Below are 24070 nucleotides of genomic sequence, written 5' to 3' on the forward strand. Positions count from 1 at the left end.
GTCCCAGCTGTCATCCCCTCCTGTCAGCTCGTTTATAGTGAATGAATTTATGACAGTCTCTGTGTCCATTCGGATTTAATAGATCACATGTTCCTTTTTATCCGGTCCGGTCTGATGCTGATGGGCATTTCGGTGGTTTCTGGTCTCTCGCACTCGGTGCAGCTGTGCACCTTCTCCACACCTCCTGGCTCCCGTGGGAGTGTGTCTCTCCCTGCCGTCTCCCCAGTAGGAGAACGAGGAGCCAGAAACACAAGAACAACATGAAATCATTTTCTAAATGGGCTTGTGCCAGTTCTGTGCCGAGTGGTTCCATGTGACTATCAGTGCTCGTTATGCCAGACTTCCTGATTTTTTTCATCTAGCAGGTAAGGATGAGATACCGATCTCATTCTGGCATTTCTCCAATCACCGATGACCCTGACCATCTTTTTGTCATTCTTTCTTTGGTCATCAGTGTTCTGTTTTGTGCCTTGCTGACGTCTTTTGCTGGTTTCTGTTAGATTGTCCTTCTTGATTTGTTTTGAACTTCTTTATATTCTAGAGTTGTTTGTTGGTCGCATGTGCTATATAAATCTTCTCCCACAGATCACACAGGGCAAGGTATCCACATTAAACCCTCAGTGGGGTTCTGTTGCTCTTTGAAGAAAAATCTTAAGCCCCTTGCCTGGCCCACAAGGCCTGACTGACTCGACCCTGCCTACTCCTCCAAGCCCACCTTCGAGTACTCTCCCCATTCCAGCTCTTGGCCTCCTTTCTGCTCTTTCTCACCTCCGGGCCTTTGCACATGCCGTTGACTCTGTCTAGACAGACATTCCATCCTCAAAGCTCCTCCTCAACCACCTGATTGAAGTACTTTCTTGCCTTCGTAGAAACGATCACAGTCTGTACTCATTTGTTGCCCATGACTGTCTCTCTTCCCTCCCAGAACGTAAGTGCCAGGAAGGCCAGGGACGATGTCTGTTGTGTTCAAAACGATCCCCAGCACCTACCCCGGGACTGGTGTGTAACCCACCAGTTGGTGCTCTTAATAAACACTGATACTGTGCAGGTGAGCCACAGTCAGGAAGAGAAGTGGTTTCCATGTCAGGGACTGGTCAAGGCATTCTGGTTGAGAATTTCCTGTTTGTCAATGATGTTTTAGCCTTACAAGTGGATGTTTGAATCTGTTATCTATTTTTCTTCCCCTGAGTAATGTCAAGTAAAAACTGATCAGGGAGTTAATTCTCTGTCCCAGCTTTTCTGCCAATCAAGTGGAACAGCCACAGATTAATCTTTTATGTAACGCAGACAGAAGTCGAACACAGCAGTTTGCATACGCCCCCTCTGCCCCCAGCGCAGTGGTTAAGGGCACACTCACGCCTACCGCGGTTTCTTATGGCCTCAGCCAGAGCCTGAGACAGGCAGGCTGCCCAGGCCGCCCAGCAGAAGGGTTGAAAAGATTCTGAGGTCACACCCTGTTTTACATGCAGCAAATTAGACATCATTTTTCTGGCTTTTCTTAGGGAATCTGACCATCCCATTAGGGTCTTTGTACACTGCAGCAGTGTGGCTTCCCTGGCTGTGTGGGGGAAACACGGAGAAGGTAACAGAAAGAAGACGTTGGCTGGATTCTCCTTTATTTGTCATGTTTCCCAGATCAACTTGTCTCTTTACATAATGCAGGAAACTCTTGTGTGGAGAGCTCTTAAAACTGCAGCCAGCACATAACCAAAACCTTACAGATACACTTGTCTAGGGTTTTGTTTATGGGGACAATGGCTAAAAACCAGATAGTTCCCTCCCTGATTTATTAGAGCTAAGACAAGGGCCATTATGTCTCCAGCATTAACAGAAAGCTCCCTGGAGCCTGCGAGCTGGCTGTGGCGTCTAGGTGACTGTCGCGTAGACAGGGACGGAACGTTGCTTTTCCCTCCAGCTCTCTGGGAGGCGGCTGGACAAACGGCAGATGACCACTTCCGTGCAATACCCTGAAAACGGTCAACCGAAGATTTTTTTTGAGACAGGACTTAACTACGTCTTCAAGAGGATGCTTGAGAACTGTTCTGCCCTTCATGAAGTTCACAGGAACCAGAATAAAACTGAACCCAAACCCGAGGCCTTTAGCTCAAGCACATTATTCTAGAACAGCGGGATTTCATCTATCCAGCTTGGGGTGCAAATATTCTGTAGAAGTGACTTTTCCATTACAATCGAAGGACTCAAAAATGCTTTTAAACGTCTGAAGGTTCTTTTTGATGTAAGTATTCCCAAATGCACGACCCATTCTGGGGCCCTGGCCCCTCGGGTTGGGCTGGCTCCGGGCGGGGGCCTGCGTACGCACGGGGAGACAGCAAGCCTCGCTCCCAGGTGGTTCGGATGGGCGGCCAGGGGTAGCGGCAGGGACATACAGTAACTCAATACAGGAATGAGGACGGCGTCGGCCCCCATGGTCCTGAGGCTACTTGGCATTTCGGGCTGACACACCCCACTGACGCCAGACCCCAGGAGGGGTGGCACATGTTACAAGACCATGACTGTGCCTGTGAGCTTGCGGCGGGGGGGGGGGGGTGGTTCCTCCCTGTAGGGATTCAGGAACAGACTGTGCTGTGCATTTGACATGGAGCGTGCCCACTCTTCAAGCCTGGTAGGTAAGGTTTGTGGGCCCTAAACCCTCTGATGAAAAAAATCAGAGGACTGAGTATTTGTGGTTAGGAAATGCTGGTGCATTCTAGAGGCAAGTGACTTTTTTTTTTTAATAACTGGCCATGAGGTGAAGTTGTGAAATATTGATAGGATGGCTATAAAAGAAGGAAAAAGACCTTCCTAATGCCTATTTTTGTTATGTAGGACACTTAGAGCCATGAAGATGAAGTTAAAAACAAAAAACAAAAAACAAAAAACCACCAACAAAAACCCTCCAACTGATGCCCCAATTAAGTGTCTGCGAAGATGTTTGTACAAATCTACCCAAAGAAACTTCCCTGAATTCCTCTATGTCGGGGAAGTACAGAATGTTAGGGCAGGAAGCGGCCCTCTCCGCGCTTAGGGATAACCTTGACCTACTTACTGCGGTCAAAGACAGGAGACATTGGCACTGTGGACTGATGCTGTATCATAAATATGGTGTCTTCAGTTCCAAGAGGCTCTGTTTTATACACTCTAGAAAACCTATGTACAAATAATTTAAGGTGGACTAAACTAACTTAAGATGGACTAACGACAAAGTGACGTTCATGGTCTTTGCTCTAATGAGTTGGCCGCCATGTCCAAACAGAACACCAAGTTGGCTGTGCCCTCACCCACAAGTGGTTCTGGCACCTTTTCCAACACCCGGCGGTCGGGGCCGTCTGCATGGACTTCTCGGGTGGTTTGGGGTTGCGCACTGTCACTGGGAGGACCGGGCCTGGACCCACCGTGAGAGATCTCAGATCACAGATGTGAGCCCCTTTGTGGACCCCAGCAAAGGCCTCCTTCCACGTGGCCAGTCGGTCATGTTAGTGAAGGACCCAGTGGTTACATATTCACGGGGACTCAAAAAGACCTGGTTTTGTACCAGGGATATTCGGCTGTCATCTCAGGCACTTGGGGAAAACCTCTTCCAGCTGATCTAAAAAACAACTGCCCTCTCCTGTTTTGGGATTTCTTCAGAAGAAAAAAACGTCGCTTAAATTTTATTCCATGAAAATTATAGTCAAATTTCAGCTCATAGTGTGGCCTCATTCTAGGACTTCCCTAGAGTCAAGAAAGCAGTTGTCTTCCAGACTGGCCTTGAAAAGCCCACGTCTCTGGTCACAGGGAGGGGCACACAGGGGAGCAGGCGCTGCTCCGCGGGTGGGGTGTGGGTCCTCTCAAGGGAACCTCCTTCCTCCACGGTCCTTCTTGACGAACTCAGGAAGATGACAGGCCGAGTGTTTCTGGAGCAAATACTGTCCCAAGCAGCCAAGGAGATTCCGTCTGTAAGTCGTAGCTGCCAGACAGGGAGCAGCTGAGCACGGTCTCTGGGAAGCCCAGTCCTCAGGCCACAGGGGGCGTATCTCCCCTCTTGAGACAGCGTGTGATGAAAGTCCCCAGGGCCACCAAGGGGATGCACATGATGGAGGAGGCCACCAGCAGCCCGATGACGGCCAGGGCGTATGGGGGGTAGTCCTTGGTCACGAGCTGACCCTGCAAGGGGAAACAGGGTCAGCAGGAGGAAACCGCTGCAGGCAGAGGTTGGCCTGGCAGAGAGGCTGTGTGCTGGGCGGTGGGGGGGTGTCCGGGGCTACCTGCTCTGCAGCTCACCAGCAAGTATGCTGGATAGACCGGCCCCCCTTGCTGTTCCCCTTGCCTTCTCTCTCTTCTGTGAGCTTGAGCTAGCGTGCATACAGCCACTATTTTGGCCCTGCCTCTGAAGGGTCACCAACAGGAATAATCAAGGGCCTTCCCTACGTGCAGGGGGTTAACCTGAGCCCAGTGCTGCCCAACAGAACGTTCTGTGATGACAGAACAACGTTCTCTGATGGTTTGTCCAACATGGCAGCCACCAGACACAGGGGGCTACTGAGCCCGGAAATGTGGCCGGTGAGAGTGAAGAACTGAATTTTAAATTGTATGCAGTTGCGGTGAACTCAGATGGGCATAGCCCCATGTGGCTGTTGGCAGCCATCTTGAACGGCACAGCCCTGGTCAGGAGAAGCCTTGAGGGACCTTTGGATTCAGTTGCTGGACGTTTCCCTGAATGCACATGAATTAAAGCTGATGAGAAACGAGGCCAAAAAGTCTGTAAAGGCCGCCTTTCCACGAGGGAGCCACGGAATAGCTACGTCCAGGGGAAGCAGGTGTTTGCTGTCGCCCAAGCATGGTTTGTGAACCCAGTACTGCTTAGGGTGTGGTGTGGGAAACCAGCCCGCGAACTTTCTTTGCTCGGCTACTCCCTTTTTTTGTTCCATCCTGACCCGTGCAGAAACTGGGGCGGGGCGGGGAGGTGGGGAGCAGGGGACACTGAGAAGCTGTTGTAGCAATTTGACTGCTTTGTCTTCTGTCTGTTGGGTATCAGAAGTGATGGGAGCTTGTGTTCTACAGATATTCTCCTCATGTCACTTTTCAAGTGCTTCACTGTCCTTGCATTTTATGGACATATCAGGCTGCTGTGGATTGGGGAAGATACACCCCGGTCCCCCAGCCACGGCTGGAGAAGCGCAGCCGCTGGAACCAGGGGTGGGGGCGCCTCCGGCCACCATCGGTCACGTTCTCTATGAAAGCGTGTCTGTATCGGGACAGCCGGCCTGGCTGCGAGGCCGAGGGCTCCCGTACGGCCTCTGGCTGTTCACATGCTGACACGCCGTGCTTCTGGTTGGGGCACAGCAGCTGCATGGAGCCCCAAGGGAGCCTGTTCTGGCTGTCCCGGCCGCATCCGAACCCAGACCCTGCCAGGATCCGGCCCCCAAGTGCTGATACAGGTCCCCTCGGGCTCCTGCAATGTCCCTTCCAGGGGCCATGCTTTCCAGGGGTCAGGGGCCAGGCCCTCCAGGCTCCTCTGCCTTCCTCGAGGAGGCCTAAGTGGACAGAGGTCAGGGGCGGGAACCAGCACCTGGCAGACCTTCTACCGGCCCCCAGAGGCCCCCTGGGAAGTCCTGGGAGGGAATCTTACTCTCTTCACTGGAGTACGCAGCGCAAAACCGGAGCCCACTTCTGTCCTGAGCTGAGTGTTTTCATCACCTGGGTGGTGTTTCTGTGTCATGACAATTGACCTGCCCACCCCAGGGAAATGCGTCTTTGGTTTCAGTGAATGTAAAGCCAGTGCTTGGGAGTGAGCCCAGGGGGCTGGGAGCCGGAGGGTACCTGGAAGGCGTCCCACGCTTGGTACTGCAGGGTCCCTGTGAGGATGTAGTCACTCAGGTAGAAGACAAAGAGGCTGACGATGAGCAGCGGGCTCACGCCCGCCCACATGGCCTTCCAGTACCAGTTCAGGCCACGACCAGTCATGGCCTGAAGGTCACTTTCAAATCTGTTTGGAAGATGCGGAGAAAGTCAGGATTATCCATGCTGTTGGGGCAAGAGGGCTCCAGCTTTCATATCCCTTTGCTTAGAAAGATTCCGTTCTGAGCACCACCGATGATGACCTCTTTGGGGTCCCTCTCTCTGACACCTGGGGAGAGGGTGTGCGGGGTGGGGAGGGGAGAAGGGCTGAGGCCGCCACAGAGCAGGGCGGCAAAGCAACCACCTCATGGTTACGGGGACATCAGAAGATACCTTCCTGGTGCCACCTTCAAATGAAGGCTGCTGGGGTAGACCAGGGGGCCACTCCCCCTGGTGGGAGAAGCAGGCATGGAAAGGGGTGGGGTGAAGTGGGGTGAGGCCGGACCATCACCAGCGGCAGCCACAGCCACCTGCCACGCTTGGGCCTGTGGCTTGTGCTGAGTTCTCACAGAAGCCTGCAGATAGCCACCTGTTCCATGCTGCTGCTGACCTGGCTGTACTTCAGGCCAAGAAGCCTCCTGTGCTTCATGTGAATGCCTGAGATTTTTCAAGATGACATGCTCTTTTGTCCCTTCACATCCCCTGCTCATCCCCGCTCCACCCCGCCCCCCGCCTCCCCCAACTCGCCTGGATAGAGAGATGTGGGAAGAGCTAGCTGGCTGCGGAACTAAGGGTGACATGGCACTGTGGCTCAGTGGTCGCTAGATGGCGCTGTCCCCTGGGCGAGCAGAGGGACTCCCCTCCCCTGGCCATTCCTGGGTCCTGCTGCTTACAAACTCTGCTCTGCGAGGCATCGTTGGTTTCTCCCTCCCTCTGACCCTAACCACTTAGTACCACCCCTTTGCATGGACTTGTGTCCCTTCTCCAGCATCTCCCCTGGGCACTGCCTTTTGGTCCTCTTTCCGCAACCTTCTCTCTTCCTGGGAACACCTACCCTCTCAGGGACCGATCTGTTTCTCCCTCTAGACTACCACATCTAGGTGACCCACTTGTCCCGGTTGACCCAGGACCCCAGTCTTCGTACCAAATGTCCCAGGAAACCCTTGGTCCTGGGAAAACAAGGAGAGTGGGCCACTCTAACCCGAATGTCCTCAACAGAGAGCAAATGGAGGGACAGATATCGAAGTCTTTCTTGACCGAAAACGTTTTGGACATGCTACACATTATACCCTCTTTGAGACTCACAGTGGTCGTTGAGGCTCCAAGAAGTCCTATAGGAAAGAAATGTTGACTCTGTCTTATTTGTGACGTCCTGAAATTACTTGATCATGTAAGTTCCTTGGTGTGACAGGGGACCCCAGAGCTTCCAGGGACACAGAGGGAAACGTGGCTCAACGGGTCTGGTTTCTAGGGTCATGGCTGGTCCTCCCCACTCCCATTGCAATACAGAAAGCGGAAAGACGAGATACTGGCTGAAGATGGGAGCGAGGCAGAGAATTAGCTGGGCCAAGGGAAAAACAGTGCCAAGTTGGAGGAGAAAAGTAAGGGACTTACTGTGGAAAGGGACTCGCTTTCCTTGTGGGGCAAGGGCTTCGTGGGGGCGTGGTCTTCATGGGCCCTTCCCCCAGCAGGTGTCAGGGGCGGGGCCTCCTTACCTCCTCAGCCCATACACATAACACACAGCAATGGTCTCCACCAGCACGATGAGCAGCAGGGACAGCGTGGCCGCGTAGTCATTGAATATGTCGAACCAATAGTTGCCAGACTCCATGGTGAACACCAGGCCGATGACACAGTTGACGAGGCACACCAGACCTGGGGCCACAAGACCACACGCTCACTTGCCTGAGACGCCTACCCGTTCATCCAGTTTCCTATGTGGAGCCACGGACCCCAAGGGGACTCAGCCATGGACTGGCCTCTCTGCCTCTGTATGCCACAGGTGTGTGTGTTCAGGGGACAACAAAGGTGTCCCAAGAAGTGTGTGTCTGCACAAGTCACTGATGTTAATTCAGGGAGCTGTCCCGCAGGGGGCGCCAAGCTCAGCAGAAAAGAGAAAGTTGTGGGCACTGCTGTCTTGCGGGGGTGGAGGGGGGTCCCACCCAGCCTGTGGGTCTGGTGATGCTCTCTACCCCTACAACTCAGCTTCTGAGCTCACGGGAGGTGAATCAGGGCACCCCTCATGTCTGGCCAGAAGGAGGACTAGGGAAGGGAGAGGAAGACAGGAATGTTTACCCAGCTCCCACTGTATGTGCCCCTGCATGTCTCATGCATTGGATCCAATAGCCTGGGGAGCTCCCTTTCACAGTTGGGGAAACTAAGACTCAAAGATATGCAGGAACTTTCTCAACATCCCACAGCATCTAAGAGGTGAAGTCAGGATTCAGATGGAGGCCCTTCTGCCTCCAGAACCCATGTTCTTGTCCCAGACCCCACAAAGTATTTGACCCTCAAGCTCCCGCCTGCCCTTCCCACCGCCACACCATGTCCCAGCCATCACCAAGCCCCCATGCCACCTTGAGGGGACACACCTCGAGAAAGGGACTATGTGCTGGCTGGGAGCTAACGGCACGTAGCATGCGGCCATAGAGACCATGTGGGAAGAGCGATGCTCAGTGCTAGAAGGTTCTGACAAGGGGTGGGCGGCTCCACCTGGCTGGCCAGGACTTTAAGGGGATGGGATGGGAACTGGGTGGGATGCAGGCTGGGAGAAGGGACGTCCTAGATGTGGTGGGATGGTGTCATCGTGGGCAGGAGTGGGGACCACTGGGTTCCCCAGACACCACCAGGTATGATGGTGGAGCAGATGGGTGGTGCAGTGAAGCGGGGGAAAGGGAAGAACACGTTCCTTCCCTAGCAACCCAAACAGGCCCCGACAGCAGAAGGGAAGATACACAGTGCTGGGTGGTCTTCTAGGCGATCATCTATCACGCAGGGGGGAAAGGGACAGACCGACAGCCACACCGAGTTTGGTGAAGACAAGAGACACACAGAGCACAGACAGCATGATTCCATGTATATGAAGTTCGAGAGCGGGAAAAACGATCCTAAAGCGGAAGCAGTCACGAAGAGGTGGCTTCTGGGGCTGGGAGTGTACGGACTGGGCAGGGGTGGGGAGGGGCTCTCAGGGGTGCTGGAAAAGGTCTGAATCTTGACTTAGGTGGTGGTTACTTGGGTGGTTACATGTAAAAATCACGGAGATTGTGTTTAGGAAATGTACATGCTCTAAGTGTTACACTTCGATTGAAACAAAGACCAGAACAGATTTTTCTCCTAGACTGAAGAGTTTGGAGCACCATGCTGGTAAGTCTGGCCTTCCCCAAGGCTGGGGTGGCCACCGCCCTTCCCCGTGATGGAGAACCAGAGGCACAGGCGAGTCACACACTCCGAATCCCACACGGCCCCGAAAGACCACAAGGTTCGTCCATCTGCTTGTGCCCCATGCCTGGCCCTCCCCATGGACAGGCCCACTCACCAGAGATGGCCTCCTTGGGCAGGTGGCTGGAGACGACCTTGCTGTCGGTCAGAGGTGTGAGGATGGCCGCCGTGTTCCCCAGCATGCTCCCAATGCCCAGCATCAGCAGCATGAAGAAATAGAGCACTGACCACAGCTGGGACACCTCCATGTTTTTAATGGCCTCGGTGTAGACGATGAAAGACAGGCCAGTGCCCTGGACCGCCTGCCCATGGTGAGAAGACGGCAGTTACCCACCCAAGGGGCTTGGGAATTCCTTTTTTTTTTTTTTTTTTAAGATTTTATTTATTTATTTGACACAGAAAGAGAGATCACAAGTAGGCAGAGAGGCAGGCAGAGAGAGGAGGAAGCAGGCTCCCTGCCAAGCAAAGAGCCAGACACGGGGCTCGATCTCAGGACCCTGAGACCATGACCTGAGCTGAAGGCAGAGGCTTAACCCGCTGAACCACCCAGGCGCCCTGGGCTTGGGACTTCTTAAGCGCACCCGATGCAAAGCAACCTGCGGGACCTGGGAGGTGGCCAGAAGAAGCCACGGGCCAAGCTAGAGTTTGCCATCTGCACACGGGCCCCTCGGGCTTAGCGGGGCTGGGTAGACTCATGAGCCGTCAGGAGCCACTTTCATCGCTTCGGAACAATGCTCCCATCTCCTGCCTCAACTCACATCCATTCGGGATGAAATAAAATCAGACAAGCTTCAGATAATTTGTGCTTCTAACAGAATGGCCGCCAAGGCGTTCTGAGGCCCCAGCGGCTGGGAGGCGAGGTGGGTGGGTGAAGCCACGGGGCCTGGGAGGGCAGGGTTGCTCCGTCACTGGAGCCCTGCAGGGATACCGCTGTTGCGGGGACAGCAACCTATGGAACCAGAGCCTGGAGCTCCTGCTTACAGACAAACCCTCCAAGAGGGTTGGAAGAGGTCTTGAGGTCTTGGGGTTGGAGGGGGTGCCCCCTGGGTACCAGCAGCAGAAGCAAACCCTCTTTGGGGCAAGCTCCTGCAATTTAGACCCGCAGAACCACCAGAGGGGATCAAGCAGCAAGCTTGCAAACAGATACATAAACCCAAAGACGACAAGCCATGGAGGAAAGAGTTAGGAATAATTCCCCCAGAATGGCGGACGCTGGTTGGGTTGGCAGACTCCTGGCATACCAATGAGCACAGTGGGATTCGCCAGCTCTGTGTGCAGACAACAGGGGGTGGTCCCGTGTAGAGAATTTACAAACAGTAACAAAACCTGCTAAAGTTGGCTTGCTTTTTATCATTATCATGAGCCAACAAATTCTCCATGGTGTCAGTCAGGAAACCTACTGCCCTCACTCTCCTGCCCAAGGCCACCCCTGGAACAGCTAGGTAGGACCTTTTCAAAGAAGCAGAAGATAAAATTGCCAAAGATAAACATATCACAGGAAACTCAGCCTGGGGAGCAAATTTGAGAAAAAAAAAAAAAAATCGTGTCTAACAAATCACCGAACCAAAAATCTCCATCAACAGCTAAATACCACTTGTAGCTGAAGGGAAAATTAGGGAAGTGGGAGGCACATTCCAGGAATGGATCCACAATGAAAAAAAAAAAAAAAAAAAAGATAAGCTGGGAAAACATAAAAGAGAAGCGAGTGGACATGCAGTGGTGGGATACAGAGGTCTGGAAGGAATTCCAGAGCAAAGAGATAGAAGTACAGGCAATGCTGAAGAGGTCAGGGGTGTAAATTTCCCAGAACAGGTAAAGACATGTGGATCTGTGGATCCAGGAAGCCCCAACCTCACCCAACCCATCCTGGGGCTGGGGGCGTCCTGGCATGTTCATCCAACCCACGTCGGATGAATAAAAAATACATCCACGCTTGGGTCACTAAGGCCAGAGTCCAAAGGATGGGCCCAGAGAAATCAGAGCGAAAGCACCGGGCAGCCGAGAGCTTCGAAGGAGGACAGGACATTTCAAGGCAACCGAAATCACATGGCAAACGTCTCCAAAGTGTCCAGAGAAGATAACTATAAACCTGGGACCTTCCACACAGGGGAGACAGTCCTTAAAAAGAGGGGACTGAGCATCGGCATTAGCATACAGACGACATCCAAGGACATTTATCAAGAAGCAGGTGCTACACACCGGAAATGAATACAGTCCGGGAGTGATACCGGAATTAAAACTAAAGGGGAAAAAAGCAAGCTGCTCAAAAGGAATGCGTTTTAAGGGAGAAAACGATCCCGGAAGATGTCCGGGGTGCTGGAGGAAATGGTGAACAGGTTAAAAAGGCACAAAGGCGAGGAGAGATACACACTATCGTGTAAAACAGCACAGCCTCCAACACAGGGGCCGAGGAAAGGACAGAGGCGGAATAGGTGATAAAACTGGAGGGATGAGATGGATGCGCGCTATGGTCCCTGTTCCGGTTGGGCGGGAAGTCAAGACCCTGTTGAACTTCAGACCTGGGTGAGTTAAAAAGGCAGAGGACAAATTCGAGAGGAGAAATTCACTAGATCAGTTCCAAACAGCAGAAAATAAGGCAGCCCAGGGGAGGGAAAAACCAGCAACGAATGCAATAGAAAAAGACAGTCTGAATCCATCAGTCAACCCTTCATTCCCAGACACTGAGCCAAGCCCAGAAGTCAGGGAGGAAAGCTCCCAGGGGTCCCCAAACAAAAAGGAACTTTGAAATGAGAACATGGAACAGGAGCTGAGGCCCAAAGGGAACAGATCAAGGCCTCGAAGGCTGGGGTCTGGGGAGCTGGGGGTGGGGGATGGGAAGGGGGTGTCAGGCCACAGGCCGGGATGAGCAGAGAGCCAGGAACGACAGTGTTGCCGCGTGCACGAAATGAGCTGATCAGGAACAGTGATGCAAGCCGACTGCCGGAGCCAGAGCCAAGGATCCCCGGGAAGATGGCCCACGTTCACAGGGTGCCAGGGGCCAATCACCAAGCGCAGCCACCATGACGTGGGCCCAGCCAGCTCTTGAGCCACAGGAGAAGGGGTCTGGGGTTGGGGGCTTATACCCCAGTTGCTTTAAGCTGTTTAGCTACGGCTGGCCAGAAGCCAGGCAGCTCTAACCACGGCTTAGACCAGAAGGCCCAGCGTGACGGTGACGGAAACAGCTCCAGGACCCAGGATCCTCCATTGCGGGGGCATCCGTGGGAAGGACTCAGGAGGACCAAACTTAATGACAAAGGCTTCCTGCTGGGTATGAACAGGCAGGTGCCCCCCAACTCACGGGCATTTGCAAAGAAGGTGTCACTCCACCTGGCAAATGACACTGTGGCTGACTGCCGAACCCCTCCCCTCCGCCGCCCCCAGCTTGCACTTGTCCCGGCGGGTGGCTCTCGGCGGAGGGAAGCTGGCCGAGACCTTGCCCGTGCCTTACCGTGGCCAGCTCTGCCTGCAAACTGCAGTTTCTCATCTGGGGGAGCACCTCGCTGTATTTGCCGGGGAAGGTGGACGCCAGGTAGCCCTTCACCTGCTCCAGGTTGCTGGCGGTCACAAAGCCATCCTCCAGGTCAAAGGAATTGGTCAGCAGCAGAATCACCCTGCAGAGCAGAGGACCACGCGGACCTTGGCTGATTAGAAAGGCCACGGTCACGGAACCCTCTTGAAGCTGGGCTGCTGGGGGTCCTTCCCCTCTGATGGGGCAGGGTTTCTCCAACAAAGGGAATCTGTTGATCCGTGGCCTTTTAAAGTTTAGCAGGGGTGGGGGGGGCGGGTGTGTGATTCTGAATGGCTTTGCAGGAGCCTCAAGTAGGACCAGAGATGAGAAACCAACCCACCCAGCTAAGCCACCTTCACCTCTGGGTCAGCATGGTCCTCCAGAATGTTTGGGATGATGGGAATATTCTGGGGCCCCCACTAACCACGGGGCGGGGGGGGGTGGTGGCGGCTGAGCGCTTGAATGTGGTGAGTCTAACGGAGAACCGACCTGAATTCATTTACACGTAAGTGGAAATCAATTTAAACAGAAATTTAACTGACTTAATTTAACTTAAAATCACAACTGCTTTGATTAATTAACATTTATCAACTAATTAATTTAATTAAAAGTTGAGTTAATTATATTAATCCATCCCCATTTAAATCTATGAGTAGCCTGCTGTGGCCGGTGACTCCCACGTGGGGTCTGGATGAGGGTGGTCATGTTCTGGGTAGGGGGAGACAGAGAGCAGACTCTGTCCTCTTCAGGGCTCACCCACAGAGCCGCTCGACTACTTCCGAGATCAGGGGGATGAGGCAGAACAAACGAAGGCTTGTCTGTTGAACTGCCCTCAGACCCTCAGGCAGGGGTGCCCAGGCTGGGGCCCTCTGCCCCTCACCCCTTGCCTTCCTGGCGTCCACCTCTTCCAGCGGCCCTGGGAGCTTGGGGGGACGCGCCCCCCCCACCTGACGTGGCCCAAGGTGGGCTTACTTGTTCAAGCAGTTCTCGTAGTTGAAGGTGGCCTTGAAACCGTAGATGGAGAAGGTCACGATGCTGGCAAAGATGGAGGTGGAGCTGTTGATGAGGGACACAATGACGGCGTGCTTCTGGCAGTTGTTGGACGGCTCGTTGTAGCTGGCGAAGGCGATCAGGCTGCCGAAGCCCAGGCCCAGGGAGAAGAAGATCTGGGTGGCCGCGTTGATCCAGGCCTTGGGGTTGGCCAGCTGCTCCAGCTGCAAAGCCGGCAGGGCAGGGGGCCACTGAACCACCCGTGACCTGCCGGTAGGGGGCAGGAGGCCCGGCAGCAGGGGACCCACCGCACCTGTGCCCCCGGCCGGAGCCCGTCCACTCCCCAGTGGCTGACACGCACACATCGCTCCTGTCCGGTCCCCTGTGGCGCCCTTCCCAGCAGATGTGCGCAATTGAAAAGTCCAGTGTGAAGTTAATTTAAGACACTGGGGGCCATCTGGAATGGGGGGGGTCATTTCGGGGTGGGGGCGCTGCCAGTCCTTTTGGGGCCAGAGTTGCTAAATGAAGAACGTGTTTTGTCCCAAAGGCAATAGTACCCCCCACCTCCCCACACCCTGCCGACAAAGGAGCGCTGGCTGCGGGGCGCAGGGGAGCGATCACAGAATACCCTGCAGAGTGTGGATTCACCCCTGCAGGGAAAGGGGTGCGGGAGACAGTTGGACGACAAATCACACGGTCCACAGGCTGCTGGGAGGATGGGTGCGAGGCCAGACATGAGGCCAGGGCCAGTCGGTGGGGGTGCAGCGAGAATGAGGGGGATGGGTGGACAAGACTCAGTGTCCCCAGCATGAACAGGCCACCCCACCTGGCTGAGGAGGGGACCCAGCGCGCATAGGTAATCCACACTGCTCCCACCTCCCTGGGTCTCCCCCACCTTTCCTCCCACCCTGCAGGACGGCGGGTCCCCCTCCCTCCAGCCCGTACCTTGGGCGTGAACATGTAGGCTAGGCCGTTAGTGGCTCCATGGAGCGTGAGGCCCCGGACCAGGTAGATGATGAGCACGCAGTAAGGCAGCAACGCGGTGAAGTATACCACCTGCGGGCACCAGAGGGCGGCAGAGGGCAGCGTCAGCCTCGCTGGGACCCGCGATCATCGGGCCCCTTTGCCCGACCTGGTCCCCATAGAGCATGTCCCCGAATTTGCCCCTGGTCCCCATAGAGCATGCCACTCTGTCTCGGGCATTCAGGCTATCGACAGCTGGAATGGTTCTGAGTTTGGGCTGGGGAAAAAAACAAAACCAAACCTCATGGCATGTCTCTTCAGAACTGAGACCCAAGAAAAACTTGGCCATGGGGGCTCCTGGAAAGGAGATGATGTTGGTGTGGGGACAAAGTCCCTATCAACAGAAATTCAACCATCTGACTTTTTTTGTTGTTAGTGCACATGAGCCGAATCTTTCATCAACCAAGTCCTTCCCTGCTGACAGGCATCACGAGCTCAGTGATGTTTTATTCTTGGTTTCCATGGTGCTTCCGGCAACAGTGTTGTGCCCCGGGCCTGCTGACACTAACTCTTACACGACCTTCAAACCGGGACCTGCAGGTGCACGCCTGTCCATCCAGACCCGGGGCTTTTTCTCTGAATCAACTCATATGGGCACCAGAGTCTCTTTACGGAAAGCACAGAGGTATTTTGCAAAATTCTTTCGGCGAAAGCAGTTTGCTTGAAGGTTGGGTTCATCTGGTTGGAGGTCCATGTCCAGATGGGCTCGCACTCAGCCTCCATTTCCTACTGAGGTGTGGCGCCATCTTTCCCGGAACCCTCCAAGGCCACCAGAGGAGCGGTTCGCACGCTCTCATCCCCCAGGACAGCAGGCAGAGGTGGGGCCTGTCTCATCACTGATTCTTCTCAGGAGGCCGTTGTAATTTGAGAAGAGCCATCAAGCCAACGGACTTGATAGGAAAATAACCCAGGAGCAAGATGGAGACAGATGTGGGTGAGGACAGGGGGCCAGTGAGCTGAAGACCACTGTGGACAATTGGAGAGGGGTAACCAATGTCCGTAACTGGTGGACACTTCCAGGATACTGAGGGCAGGCCCTTGGAACTTCCCTCCTTCCCCTCAGGTCAGTAAGTTTCCCAGGAGCACTCTGGGCTCACTTCTCCCCCATCAGGGAAGCTGGACAGGTGACCCAGCCTACACCATGGGGAGAGACCATTTCTGACCCATCCATGACGACTCTTGAAATTGGGGGTTGGGGAGGAAGGAGATTCCAAGAGAAGAGGCCAGGAAATAGTACACAGTTTTTAACCGAATTACTCCCCCATAAATAGAGCTGCTGGGGTACTTTTGCGTGGAGAGGGGACGTGGCTTGAGCAGAGGAAATAGTAAAAGTTCATGGCAGGACATGACCTCATTTCACACATTTACAAATGATCTGGAAAAGAGATGGCCTCATTAAATCTCCAAGTTTACAGACGCTGCCCTCAGATCTTTGTTGCGTTCATAATAATCTGGCAAAGAAAAACTGCAAAGAACATTTTTTTTTATGAGCATAAAATACGAGCCAAGCTTCAAGATGGGACGGCGTGAGTACGTGATAGCTGCAGGTTCTAAATTCTTCCAGAGAGGACTCATTAGTCCCTCAGCCTGGCCGTGGGATGGGCATGGCCCTGAGGTCATCGCAGGGCACCTAAAATATCACGGGCAGTTCTGGTCTTGCGGCCTCGAGAGAAACATGGCGGGGCTTCAGGAGGCAACCCAGTGGTCAAGAGGATGAGGACTGGTGGCCTCTTAGGACCTTCTGAAGGGAAAAGTTGGGGTGAATTATGTCACGAAAGGCATGGGAAGAACAAACAGAAGGTAGCTCACCAAACCAAGAGGTTTCAGGGGCAAAGCTGGGTCTGCCCAGGCTCCGCCCTCACTGGTTGGTGCCCTTGGGCTGGTCCCTCTGCCCCTCGCTGCCTCACGTGAGTGGGATGATGAACCCTACTTTGAAGGGCTCCCCAAGATGGAGACAAGGTGCACACCCAACCCACAAGGGATCAGGTAGGACGAGCACCTGAGTATGAGGACGGGGCACGCCCCGGGAGGGGGAGGGTAAGGCATCTGCTGCAGCTCCAGAAAGATGCCCGGTGCTGGAGAGACTGTAGGAACACCTTCTCCATGGGGCAGATCAAAGAGCATCCGAGCCCCTGCGGGAGAATAAACCTGGGGAGGCACCAACCAGGGAAGGTTCATCCATCCTGCGGGACAGCTCTGCAAGGTCACTGACAGCAGCTTAGAGCAAAGGTTCTGAGCCGCAGCTGCAGATCAGAATCACCTGGGGGAGCTTTCATCAACCCCATGCTCGGGTTCCTCTCCACACCGATGACTCCAGGACTTCCCCGGGAGGGGAGTGTAGGGGGCAGGGAGGAGGGAGACCTCAGAGATCTAGGAGCTGTCCGGGTGACACCAACCGTGCCGCTAAACTGGAGGGCCGGCGGCGAGGGCGTCATGGAGACATCTCCAGGGAAGGGAAAGTTCACTGCCTAGTTGCTTGGTGCCCCTTGGGTGGTATGGATGTGGGGCTGGCTGGCACAGAAACGCTCATCTTTTTAGGCAGCGAAGTCCTCCTTTTGAGATGGCAACTTGGAGCACCACTGGCCATGTGCCTAGTGGCCTGGTAGATGATTCATGTCGGTACCCTTCCCCCCCCAAACCCAGTGTCCCCCGCACCCCCAGCCCCACCCCCGGAGGGCAGAAGGCAGCCATTGGCAGTGCCCAGCCCCGGGCAGGGGCTCTGCCGTCCCCACCTTGCCAGTGGACTGGGTGCCCCGCAGGACGCACAGGTACACCACCAGCCAGGCCAGGAACAGGCAGAGCGCCGGCTCCCACTGCACGTGCCCGCTGTCCTGGATGGACGGGGAGATGTTGAGCGTTTTCCTATACCAGAAGTACTGGGTGGAGGACGCCTTCTCACACTCCTCGTCGTAGCCCGTGTGGTTGTCGTTCAGCGGGCACACGGACCACGGCAGGGGATCCTTTGGGATCAAAAGAAGCATTTATACAGACAGGTGAGGACTGAGTGGGAAGGATGGGAATGGCCCTGGTAGGGAGCTCTGGGCAGGGAATGGGAGGGCTGGTCAGGGGCACAGACGGGCATCACAAGCTCAGTACAGATCTGCAACACTGGCAACGTACACATCTTTAGCTGGAGGGTTGTTGTGCAGTGCGTGACCTGCCCAACTACACATGACAGGTCTGCACAGAGGAGCAGGAATTGTCACCTGCGGGGAGAGTAAAAGCGGTTGCTGTTTCTACCCAGAAGGTGGAGGACAGGCAGGGCTGTGAAGTCAGGATGATGAGCCGCTGCAACTAAGCTCAGAGCAGGGAGTCCTTCCTGTCAAGGTTGTACACAGGGAATTTTCCAGCGGGGTGACTGGGGAGGCCAGAGTGGGGTGTGGACATACTATCAACTTCCGAGTGTAGATGCCAAGTCCCGCTCACTGAGGTCATTCACCCAAGCATTACTTGGGGTGCCAAAGATTCAAGGCTGTGCCCCTGTGCTCCAGAGAGTGGCCCGACAAGCTGGGGTTAGTCCACAGTGCATGGCCAGCCCTGCCTTGCTTTTGGGACTTGGGAACAGTGTCTGTCCTGTGAAGGCCTGGGCCAGGGGCAAAGGGTGTGGCATCTGCCCAGTGACCTTCTGTCCAAGACAGAAGGGGCTGCTGGAGGGCAAGAGGGGGCAGAGGCTGGCAGGGTGGGGGGGGGGGGTCCCTGAGAGTGAAGGGCAGGCAGTCACGAAAGGCACTGAGCACGGGCGGCAGAATGGCTTGGACACAAGGAGCACCTCACAAGGAATCGGGGTTCTCTCTTCTCTGTGATTTTCAGCCCCTCCCACTCACTACCACGAGCGTCCGCCATCCGCTGCGACTATCTTCAGAAGTACGTGTTTAAAATGTTTATCTTTGGGAGCAGACCCTATTGTGTTACAGGGGGGCCAATGGTCCTTCTAGGAGAACTCGGGTCTGCAGGGAAAAGTGGGGGCTCGGCCTGGAGTCGGAAAGCTGGAAGGACGAGTGACCGGAGCAGGGAGGAGGGGGAGGGTGAACGGGAGGAGGAGGAAGGCCTCCCCTCCTGTCTTGCTGGGTTGGCCGAATCCCTCCCCAGGGGCTCTCTCCATAGATTTCCAGAGGTGCTGCTCAGTATTTTGTGGAGGGTGGAGGGGTCCTATCTTTCAGAGGGAACGCGGAGCCACACACGCGCACGTGCACACCACGGCAGGAGCCCTCCGCTTGGCGTGGGGTGTTCCGCCTGCCCCCAACCCCAGCCCCGGAGGCTGCCGCCTGGGGGTGGCTCCTGCTCCCACCTGGGCTGACTCACCTGGAAGGAGTGGAAGAGGTACCAGAAGGCCCAGGCGTTGATGATGTTGTAGTACATGGACAGGAAGAAGGACACCACCACGCTGGCCAAGCCTGGGAGGAGGCAGAGGGGCGCTGAGGCCTGGCCCGTGTCCGCCAGCCCCGGACGCGCCCCGGTGACTGCACCAGGACAGCAAAGCCTCCTCGGGCCACTTTGCGGGAGGGCCAGCGGTGGCTGGGCGCCCATGGGCCCCTAAGAGCCAGTCTGTCCCCACAACCTCACTCCCCGGCCTTGAGGACGTGAGTCCAATGCCAGTCTGCCACACTTCAGTGGCAGGTGAGACGTCGAGCACCTGCTGGGCTTTTAGGTCTTGGCAACAATGTGGTCACGGGTTGGGGGGGGGGTGGGCATTATTACCTGCACTTCCCAGAGGAGAAAATGAGGCAGGGAGATGGCCCGAGAGCGCTCAGCTGTGACGTGGCAGGTATGGGCTCAGCACGGAGTGTGAGTGGCCTGCTGACCCTGCCCAGTGCCACCCCGATGCTGGAGGTCACAGATGTCCCCTGGGGTTCCCCTCAAGTGCGGTCCCTTATGCCCAGCCCAGCTTCATGGCAGCAGGAAGCAGGGGTGTGGGACGGTATGTGAGGAGGGGAAGGGACAGGTTGGCGCTGAACTGGCCAGCCTGCAGGGCCCGGGGCAGGGGTGCATGACACCCACCCACACCAGCCCCCCAGAGGCACCCCTGCCCTGTGGAATACTGCGTGAAAGGTCTGCAGTCCCCCCCGCCACCCGCCGCCCAGTGCAAATGTTTACACCAGGGGCACAGGTGAACGCTACAGCCAGACCCTCCCTACCCCCCCCACCTCCCCGCCCCTCCTCAAGGGCCAGTGGTTAAACATTCGCCAGCACCCAGGCTTGGCACAAGTATCTGGTAGCTTTCCTCTGAGGCAGCAAATGCCACCCTGGAGAAGCCCTCTGCAATTGATGACATGGGCCGACTGTAAAACCGCACACTTCCTTGTTAAAAATTAACAGCCCTTCAGGATGAGGAGGCTGCTGGTGTTTGGAGATGGTCTGGGAGGGCACGGACGCATCGCTTCCACACAAAGGCTACATCCCAGGCCCATGTATGTCCCCGCTGCTCCAAAAACACCACTCTGCGCCCCTGCCTGCCTTCCTGTCTGGGGGCAAGAGGGTGGAGCCCAAGACACCATGGCCCATGTGGGCCAAAGTCCCTCCCGCGGTGCCCAGGCATCCCTGAAACGTAAGGGTTGCACAGGGCAGGTTAACGATCTCCGAGAGGTGCCCGGACGCCCGCTGGCAGTCGCTCAGGGGAGGGGGGCATGCAGGCTCTGCCTCCGTGCATGGAGGGACCAATACATCCCGCAGGCTCTCAGTGCTATGACCCAGCGCGTGTGGGCCCGTGAGCATCTATGGTACCGGCAGGCACCTGGCACGGAGCAGGTGCTCACGGAGCGGGAGAGGAGACGTTGTTCCCAGTCATCAGCAGGCACAGGTACCTAGATGAGTTCCCGGAGTGGAAGCCAGCTGAACCCCACGTTATAGCTCCTTGATGGAGCAGCTAGCTTCCTTTTACCGAAGAGCAAACGGAGGCCCGGAGAAGAGAAGCAATGTGGCATCCGCTCCCCAGTGGGTACGCATCCCCCCTTTCTTAGTGGCACACGAGTTAAGAAATCCTGCCCATTCTACAGCCCCCCAACCCGGGCCATGTGTCCACCCTCAAGGGCTTGCTCTCAGAAACTGTGCAGTCTCCTTGCTCCAGCTGCTCTGCCCGTGGGCTCCCACCCCCACCCCCTGGTGTCCGGGATACAGCAGGGGGTCTCCAGATGGGAGAGGACCCACTTACCGACACCACCAAGGTAGGGGCTGATGGTCTTCCAGGCGCCGATGCTTCCCTGCCGCATGCGCTGCCCCACGGCCAGTTCCAGGTACAGGAGAGGCATGCCCTCCACAATGAGCATGACGAGGTAGGGCACCAGGAAGCTGCCTGCAGGCATCCAGGGCCAAGACCAGGCCATCACTGACGGGTTTCACTCTGGAGCCTGCAGGACCTCCATTCACGTGTCCTTCCAGCCACCCTCCCTTCCTTCCTTCAGTCTTTCCACATATGCATTCATCGTTCCACCTTTCCATCCACCCTCCGACCCTCTGCCTTCACTCTCTCCCACCTTGTTCCACAACCTGTTTTTTTTTTTTTTTAAGATTTTTTAAAATTTATTTACTTGACAGACAGAGATCACAAGTAGGCAGAGAGGCAGGCAGAGAGGGAGGAGGAAGCAGGCTCCCTGCTGAGCAGAGAGCCCCATGTGGGGCTCGATCCCAGGACCCTGGGATCATGACCCGACCCGAAGGCAGAGGCTTTAACCCACTGAGCCACCCAGGCGTCCCCAACACAGTGTTCTTTCATTCCTCTCACCCATCTGTCATTCATCCATCTGTGTTCTATTTGTCCATCAATCCACCCACCCAATCCAACCATCCACCTGCCCATCCATCCATCTACCATCCAACCACTCATCCTTTCACCCATCCAACCATCCATCATCCATCCATCAATCCACTCACCCATCCATCCACCCAATCCAACCATCCACCTGCCCATCCATCCATCTACCATCCATCCATCTACCATCCAACCACTCATCCTTTCACCCATCCAACCATCCATCATCCATCCATCCATCCATTCTTCCATCTTTTCATCTTTCTACTTATCCATCCATCTGTTCAACCATCTGTCCATGGATGACATGCGGACTTGTTAGTTAAAATGTTGAAATACTTCCATCCCGGGTAGTAAACTGCCACTGTCCCAAGCCCCTTGAGTGCCTTTCTCAATGCCTCAGCTGCCCCAGCTCCTCTGCCAGAAACCCTAGTCCATCTTCTGTTGCACCAACCAATGACATAGGCGGGGGCCTGGTGTCTATGTGTGGGGAGACAAGAGGTCCCCAACAGACAGAGCCTAGGCCACCATCTTCATCGACAGAGTACCTCTATTGTATGTGTATCTGTTTTACGTGGGGGGCCTCAGTCTAAAATTTTATTTTAATGAAGAGTACTATCACCAATACAAATTTAAAACCCACGGGTCCCTGAGTAGCTGTCAGTGGGAGCCAGGGGTGTGGCCGGAGCTCTGGAAGCCCTCCCCACTGCTGGCACCTGCTGGGGGCTCCCTCCACCCCTGCTTGCAGGGCACTGCCCTGCTGCTTCTCCCTCAAGACCTGCCCCTCCTTCCCTCCTTCTCTGAAGCCCTGCTCATCTCTCCCCCTAGGATCCCAGCTCCTTGGCAGTGGACCTGACAAAAGGTTCCAGGAGGAGAAGAGGGCAGGACTCCTGATTAAAATAAAACCCTCACACTACAGCTGCGGGGATTAAGGGCTGGTTACACAAGGAGCCGGTTGCAAAAGTATTCAGGTAAAAGAATGAAATATAGATGCTTACATGAATGTCTAATGTTTGCAACAACGCCTTCACTGTACATACAAAGTCCCTGAGGTCCCTCTTCTCCCCCGGCGGGATCTCACGATCCCTCTCCTGACCGCAACATGTCCGTGTGCATCACCCCCCGGCCCCAGTAGCTGCCTGGTGTTCTGCTAGGAAAATGTGCCCAGACTCATTTCATCCTCTGTCATCCTAAACAGAGCAGTGGGACAAACTCTGGCCCACGTGTTTGGTTCTTTCCTCGGAGCAGAAATCCCAGAAAGAGGATTGCTGGCACCAAGACCAAGCAGAGACCAAGCAGGGCCATCTCCCACCATGGAGAGAAAGGCCCCTACTATGCCACTACCACCAGGCCTCGCCCTCCCGGCTCCGTCCTCCCCACTTACACTGGGGCCCACGACACGTGCTCCCCTCTCACTCCTGGACTCTGCGCTGGCGACTCTGCCAGGCCCTGCTCCCATCCTGCCCTGCAGAAATGTGTTTTGGCATCTCCCCAGGTTCTTCTTGGAGCAGGGAGTTCAAGAGGCGGGGGCTGTTGGGGGGGTCCCCACCCACCACAAACCTAACAACAAAGGTTGCATGGACAGCACCTGCTTGGAACAGCATTCAAACCCTCAGCTGTCATCAGAAAAGCTCATTTGCACCCAAGGTGTTAAACAGCAACCACACGAGGCCTGGCAAGGTCCATGGCAGGATTTTCTCTCTGACAGGGCCTGCCTGATGGCCCACGGCCCATGGGGAGGCTGGAAATCCAAGACCTGGTGCCCAGGCGGCGTCACAGGGGCACTTGGGGTCTGCCCATCAGACATTTCTATCTCCTCTCCCATCCACCAACTATCCAAACACATGATCCCCGTGGGTTCACTCTGCAACCGTTTTCTCAACAAATGGTTTTAGAGGGATGCCTGTGTGGCTCAGTGGGTTAAAGCCTCTGCCTTCGGCTCAGGTCATGATCCCAGGGTTCTGGGATCGAGCCCCACATTGGGCGGGCTCCCTGCTCGGCTGGGAGTCTGCTTCTTCCTCTCCCCATCTGCCGCCACCCCCCAGGTTGTGCCCGCCCCCATCAAATAAATAAATAAAATCTTTTTAAAAAGTGGTGTTAGAACTGAACACCAATCCAGAAAAAGATGAATCTCAACCCATATCTCACATTTTAGACGTCCCCCTGCCCAATACCTCAAAATGGATCACAGACCCGTGTGCACAACTCAAAACTATAGAACTTCTAGAATATGGCCCAGGAGAAAAACTTTCTGACCGCAGGTCTAGGCAAAGATTTCTCATCTACCCCATCAAAAGCACTATCTATGAAGGATGGCATCAATAAGTCAGATTTCATTTTCAAATTGTGCTGTGACAGATACAGGTAGGAAAATGAAAAAGGCAAGCTAAAGACTGGGAGAAACATTTGCAAAACACGTATCTGACAAAGACAATATCTAGAATTTGTAAAGGACTCTTCAAACTGAACAATGAGCAAACGAAGAACCCATTCAAAAAAAGTACAAAAGATCTGAACAGACGTTTCAGCAAAGAAAATACATGAATGGC

General features: G+C 55.0%; 1 protein-coding gene across 1 annotated transcript in view; it reads right to left on the reverse strand.

The window, feature by feature from the left end:
* Positions 1-1599: 1599 nt before the first annotated feature.
* The window catches only part of SLC6A20 (solute carrier family 6 member 20), a 33516-nt gene continuing 11045 nt past the window's right edge, over positions 1600-24070 (reverse strand). Inside the window, exons 2-11 of the mRNA XM_045991616.1 lie at positions 20925-21065; positions 19079-19170; positions 17509-17736; positions 14699-14809; positions 13736-13977; positions 12704-12866; positions 9353-9557; positions 7533-7692; positions 5800-5965; positions 1600-4143 (exon numbers count right to left, since the gene is read on the reverse strand). Of these exons, the coding sequence (XP_045847572.1) occupies positions 3994-4143; positions 5800-5965; positions 7533-7692; positions 9353-9557; positions 12704-12866; positions 13736-13977; positions 14699-14809; positions 17509-17736; positions 19079-19170; positions 20925-21065 (1658 nt within the window). The 3' untranslated portion in view covers positions 1600-3993. The remainder of the gene's footprint in view (positions 4144-5799; positions 5966-7532; positions 7693-9352; positions 9558-12703; positions 12867-13735; positions 13978-14698; positions 14810-17508; positions 17737-19078; positions 19171-20924; positions 21066-24070) is intronic.

Source organism: Meles meles, chromosome 20, assembly GCF_922984935.1.
Source record: "Meles meles chromosome 20, mMelMel3.1 paternal haplotype, whole genome shotgun sequence".
Taxonomy (NCBI): Eukaryota; Metazoa; Chordata; class Mammalia; order Carnivora; family Mustelidae; genus Meles; species Meles meles.